Source organism: Daktulosphaira vitifoliae, unplaced genomic scaffold (genome assembly GCF_025091365.1).
Source record: "Daktulosphaira vitifoliae isolate Bord-2020 unplaced genomic scaffold, ASM2509136v1 Scaffold_1, whole genome shotgun sequence".
Lineage (NCBI taxonomy): Eukaryota > Metazoa > Arthropoda > Insecta > Hemiptera > Phylloxeridae > Daktulosphaira > Daktulosphaira vitifoliae.
The window spans coordinates 7,890,344-7,896,669 of NW_026099572.1; the positions used below are offsets into that span (position 1 = coordinate 7,890,344).

At 24.6% G+C, this 6,326-nt stretch overlaps 1 protein-coding gene across 5 annotated transcripts in view; it reads right to left on the bottom strand.

Annotated features, from left to right (window-relative positions):
- Window positions 1-6,326, bottom strand: part of LOC126894990 (uncharacterized) — a 166,420-nt gene that overhangs the window by 157,211 nt on the left and 2,883 nt on the right. For 4 of the 5 annotated variants that reach the window (XM_050666411.1, XM_050666408.1, XM_050666410.1 and 1 more), the window contains one exon: window positions 1,635-1,865. The exons of the other annotated variant lie outside the window; for it this stretch is intronic. In XM_050666411.1, coding sequence (XP_050522368.1) covers window positions 1,635-1,865 — 231 coding nt within the window. The remainder of the gene's footprint in view (window positions 1-1,634; window positions 1,866-6,326) is intronic. 5 annotated transcript variants of the gene reach the window in all.

Here is a 6,326-nt window from a genome sequence, read left to right on the forward strand (position 1 = left end):
GTATCTAGTCGAAGACATTACCCTTCAAAATTGAAAAAATTTCCCTCGTTCCCCGTAAATGGGGGAAAACTCCAAAAAAATTACAAATTTAAAAATCGCTAATTTTCGAAATTTTTTCAATTTTTTTTACTAAAAACTACCGTAACTTTTTCAAAAATGAANTCAATTTTTTTTACTAAAAACTACCGTAACTTTTTAAAAAATAAACATATCAATATAATTTTTTTTTTATAGATGCTTAATGTCTTTATCTATTATTTGGTATATTTTTTTTGTAAATTTGATCTTTTTTCTGCCCACACGGGGGGATTTAAAATGACAACTTTTTCACAAAAAATTAACTTTTTCAACTTAACTTTTGAAAATGTTCCGGAAGGTCTGACACTTTTATATATATCTTAAATTAAAGCTAATGTAATGTACTTTAATTTGAAAAAAAAATATTTGACCTCTGGACTTGTTTTTATGGTGAAAACGGCTACCGAATGCTATTTTTGTGTAAAAATTTTTGATTTTATAATTGACATTTTTTACTTTAAAGTGCTATAACTTTTTAAAAAATGTATGGATCANTTTACTTTAAAGTGCTATAAATTTTAAAAAAATGTATGGATCAATAAAATTTTTTCATGAAAAGTAGTATTTATATACATCTTTCATTGGACATACTTTTTTTTGAAATCAGACTATTTCCCTCTATATGGGGAGGCTTCAAATATAAAAAATGCATATAGAAAGTAGAATTTTTTCAACTTAACTTTTGAAAATGTTCCGGAAGGTCTGACACTTTTATATATATCTTAAATTGAAGCTTATGTAATATCCTTTAATTTGAAAAAAAAATATTTGACCTCTAGACTTGTCTTCGTGGTGAAAGTTGACATCAAAGTCAATAAAAAATTACGATTTTTGTAGAGTAATTTTTTTTTATATTTTTAACTTAATAATGCTCTAACTTTTTCAAAAATGAACATATCAATATAATTCTTTTTTATATAGATGCTTGATGTCTTTACTTATCATTTGGTATATTTTTTTTGTAAATCTGACACTTAACCTGCCCACAGGGGGGGATTTAAAATGACAACTTTTTCACAAAAAATTAACTTTTTCAACTTAACTTTTGAAAATGTTCCGGAAGGTCTGACACTTTTATATATATCTTAAATTAAAGCTAATGTAATATACTTTAATTTGAAAAAAAAAAATTTGACCTCTGGACTTGTCTTCACGGCGAAAATGGCTACCGAATGCTATTTTCGTGTGAAAATTCTCGATTTTATTATTTATATTATATTTAACTTTATAATGCTATAACTTATTGAAAAGTTTATGGATCCACACAATTGTTTTATGAGAAATAATATTTTTTAATAAACCCTTTTTCATTCGACATACTTTTTCTTAATCGAGATATTAAGGAACCAGCAGATCAAGTAGCTTTTGGAATAAAACACCAATTTTTTTAAAATTAAACACTATCTAAAGATTTGCATCGAAGCGTTTATTTTTGATAGTGATTTTAATCACTGTCAGATATCATTATACTTGATCCAACTATACCATGTCACAACTGTGCCTCGACCCCCCTGTGCTGGGTTTTTATAAATTATAATAAAAGTTATGATTATTACCTAAGTAATTAAATTGATTTTGTTTATTTGTATACTTTGTGAGTATTTCATTAATGTCTTTTTTAAGTAACATACAAAGCAATTTGTTCTTAAAAAAAATGTCAAATGCTACTTCTTTTAGGACAGTGTCGTTTTTATTTATATCACTAATTTGTAAAAATTCTTTAAAGAGTTCTTCGTCTAACATGAAACTTTCAAAGTATCTTACAAATTTTAATGATAAGTCACCATCTAAAAAAGAAAACATTTCTGTTAACTAGAGCATAAAGTGATACTATTTCGCTTTTTAAAAAATCTAAGAATAATTATACTAAAAGCTCAATATCTAACTTTTTGGTCATCCTGTTGAAATAAGACTTATTTCTAATTTTTTTCTAATTTTAAGCTAATTCACGAAGAAAAAAAATGTTTAAAAGATTATTTGAACATTTTTAAAATGTATTACATTATAGTGAGACAACCTTATTTAGATATTGATTATTTACCAATTAAAACTTTTACTGCTCATTTTTCATTGAAATGTAAGATAATAATGCTAATTCATTTTAATTTTCAAATGACCTCTTCAAAACTACACTAAGAAATTATTTTATCACACATAACTATACTATGTTAAATAAAAATAAATGCATTTTTTACTGCATATTATTATAGAAATAAATTATTTGTGGGAAACTAAAAATGTATTATTTTTTAAAATTCATTTAAATATCTGATAAATATATTAAATTATTTGACTAAAAAAATGAAAACTATAAAGTTCTATTAAGTTTTTTCAAAAGTGGCGGCTTTGTTTGATTATTATTTTAAATAATAAAACCTTTTATAATATAATGTAATAATGAATTAATTTGAGTAATTATTTATTGGGATATAGTGAATCATAAGGTTCTATGCATTTAAACATAAATATAAAGATTAGTTGTTTTTTAAATAGAAATTTTGTTTTTAAAAATTATATAAGAATCAGAAAATTCTACATTCACATGCGTTGACGATTGTCCAATTATACAAGGTGGAACGGATCTAACTGACAACTCGTATAACTTATGATCTACATAACATTTTATACTTTTTTTTTTTTTAAGTATGTTTTAAGTTATATTTCGCAATTACAAAAATATTTTAAAAATTAATTTTTTTATTAAATTTTTTTTAAGATATTTTATAGATAAGTTTTAAAGAAAAATTTCGATACCAAAAAATCTTATTTTAATTCAGTAGTTACGTTTATACAACATTTTGAAATTTGTAAAATTTTGATTTTTTATACAATTTTCCTATGGTATCAAATGTTAGCCATATTATGTAAAGAACAGAAGTAAACACTTATTACATTATTTACTGGTAACAGTACGCGATTTCTATTCCATGGAAATTATTAACATTTGAAGCATTATTAAGCATTTGTAATTGACATGAAAAAAGTAGTAGTATAATTAAGATAATTTATTTATTTACTATATAATTTACGCCCGCAAAAGGGCAAGAGTATAGTAAACATTAACATAAAAAATTATAATTAATTATAGTAAATTTAAGACATTATGTTTTAATTTCACCTTATCATCTATAAAAAAATCAACATTCTTTAATTCATTACAAAAATTTAACATTCGATACATAGGGCTTCTTAGAACAAAATTTTTTGTTTGTGATACAGTATAAAAAATTCGAAAATTACGAGTAGCAAACTGTGGTACATTTAATGGGATCTTTTGTAATAACTCAGGACAGAAAGTTAAACCATTCAGCAGTTTGTAAACAAAACATGCGTCGATGTAATTTCGTCTAGATTTTAATGAAATCATATTAAATTTTAGCTCTAATTCTGAAATGGGATGACCGGGTAGACCAAATTTATGCGCTATTATACGAATGAAACGTCTTTGTAACTTTTCAATTTTATATGATAATCCTATTTGTCTAGGATTCCAAACTTTTGAACCAAATTCAAGTCCAGAACGGACTTATGCATAATATAATGTCTTCAAACAAAGTACAATTTTAAATTGTTCACAATTTCTTTTAATAAAACCTAAGTTTCTATAGGCTTTTGCGCATATGGCATTTATGTGCGCATTAAAAGTCAGGTCAAATGATAATGAAATTCCCAGATCTTTGATATTTTTTAAAACTTTTAATTTTACATAATTAATAAAATATTTATTAATCAATGGATTACGATTACGGCAAAGGGAAATTTGCTGACATTTTTCAATATTTACGTCTAAACCGTTATTAGCGCTCCATTCTATAAACCTATTGAGATCGTGTTGAAGGTGTTCTTGATCTTCTCGATTTTTTATTACTAAAAATATTTTTAAATCATCAGCAAAATTTTATAAAAATTAAGAATAAAATAGGAGATATATGGTCTCCTTGTGGGACTCCAGAAGTAACAAAAATAGGTACTGAAATACTATTATTAATTTTAATTAATTGTATCCTATCATTTAAATATGATGTTAACCAATCTAATAGTTTTTCATTTAAACCGAAAAGTTTTAATTTTCGTAACAAACATTTATGATCAACGGAGTCAAAAGCTTTTTTAATATCAGTCTACACCGCATCTACTTGATTACCTTTAGCTACATTATCTACCAAAAATTGATAGTATACTACCAGGTTGGTATCAATCGATTTATTTTTACGGAAACCATGTTGTTCGTTCACCAGCATATTATTTACAACTTGAGATAATTTAGGTTCTAATAATTTTTCAAGTAATTTAGTTAATGCATTGATTTTGGAGATTAGACGATAATTTTTAACGTCAGCACGGTCACCACTTTTCCATATAGGTGTAACGAAACTAGTTTTCCTTGATTTTGGAAAAATACCTGAGGTTAGTGAAAGGTTAAAAAGTACAAAAATAGGATATGTTAATGAATATCGACAATTTTTCCAAAAAATGGCTGGAACTAGGTCCGAACTTGGTACTAGGTCGTTACCTATTAGACTTAAGCCATAATTAAAAAAAATTATAGAAACATTGTCTAAAACATGTTGAATTTTTAATTAAATAAGTTCATATATCATTAATTGAAACGTGAATAATAGTGAATAAGTGGATTTATTATCAAATCTCCTATTAAGGAGTATCCCATAATAATATGATTACAATGATAGAATCACGCATATTAATAATTAATATCACTTTTAACTTGGCTAGCCATGGAACACTCGTAGTTGTTATACGATAATGTTTCTAACTTATGTAATAAATATTAGAGATAATCATTTCTGTATGAAGCGCGTTAAACATTATTATTATCCATGGAATAGAAATCGCGTACTGTTACCAGTAAATAATGTAATAAGTGTTTACTTCTGTACTTTACATAATATGGCTAACATTTGATACTATAGGAAAATTGCATAAAAAATCAAAATTTAACAAATTTCAAAATGCTGTATAAACGTAACTACTGAATTAAAATAAGATTATTTGGTAACGAAATTTTTCTTTAAAACTTATCTATAAAATGTCTTAAAAAAAAAAATTTAATAAAAAAATTAATTTTTAAATATTTTTTATAATTGTGAAAAATAACATAAAACGTATTTTAAATATAGTTCTACATTGTAAAAATTGATTAAAAAATAAAAGTATATAATGTTATGTAGATCATAAGTTATATGAGTTGTCAGTTAGATCCGTTCCACGCTGTATATAATAATAATTTTACTCTGAAATTAAAATTACTGTTATCAAATGTTAATCAGCAACTTTAATTAATACTATTTTATGTTACCTTTTAAGTCATACAATTATAATAACATTGTAAAGTCTATCATTAATGTACATTTATACAATACAATTTTTATTCAAAATTGTTAGACATATAATAATTATACCAAGTGCTTCTAATATTCTAGTAACTCGTAAAATTCTATTATTCATTTAATTAGTAAAACAGGTTGAACAGATCTAAATAAAAATTCTTATAACTTTTGATAAAACTATCATTTAGATGTAATTTAAAAAAAAATAATTTTTGCATTTTTAGACCATATTAATATCATAATTTTAATTATTTGCCTTAATAACAAAAAAAAATTACATTTTCTTATTGTTAATAATTTTGTTGAACATTTTTCGAAAATGTTTAATGAATCCATAACAATTAAGGATGAGTAATTATTGAGCTACTTGTATTTCAATACATTTAGTGAGTATGTAGTGCGGGTGGAAGTAGCTCGTTCTGGTATATATTTATAATGTATACTACAACCGCGTCACATATCCACTGTGTGTATAAAAATGCTTGTAACTCAAAAAGTGTTTGCCTTAAAATTTTAATGATCCATTAAAAATTTTGTATTAAAAACATAAAGGCTAGCTATTCTTAAATATTGTAAAAATCTAAAAATAAAAAAATGTATTCCTTTTAGCTTCGATGCGAAGCTGAGAAGGTATTGGTTTTACTATGATGTGTTTTTTTTTTTTTGTGTCTGTTACCACTTTTTCTCAGCTCTCACCGAACGGATTTCTTTCAACGATACGTCAAAAGATCACAAATCGTATCTAGTCGAAGACATTACCCTTAAAAATTGAAAAAAATTCCCTCGTTCCCCGTAAATGGGGGAAACCTCCAAAAAAATTACAAATTTAAAAATCGCTAATTTTCGAAATTTTTTCAATTTTTTTTACTAAAATATGCCGTAACTTTTTCAAAAATGAAC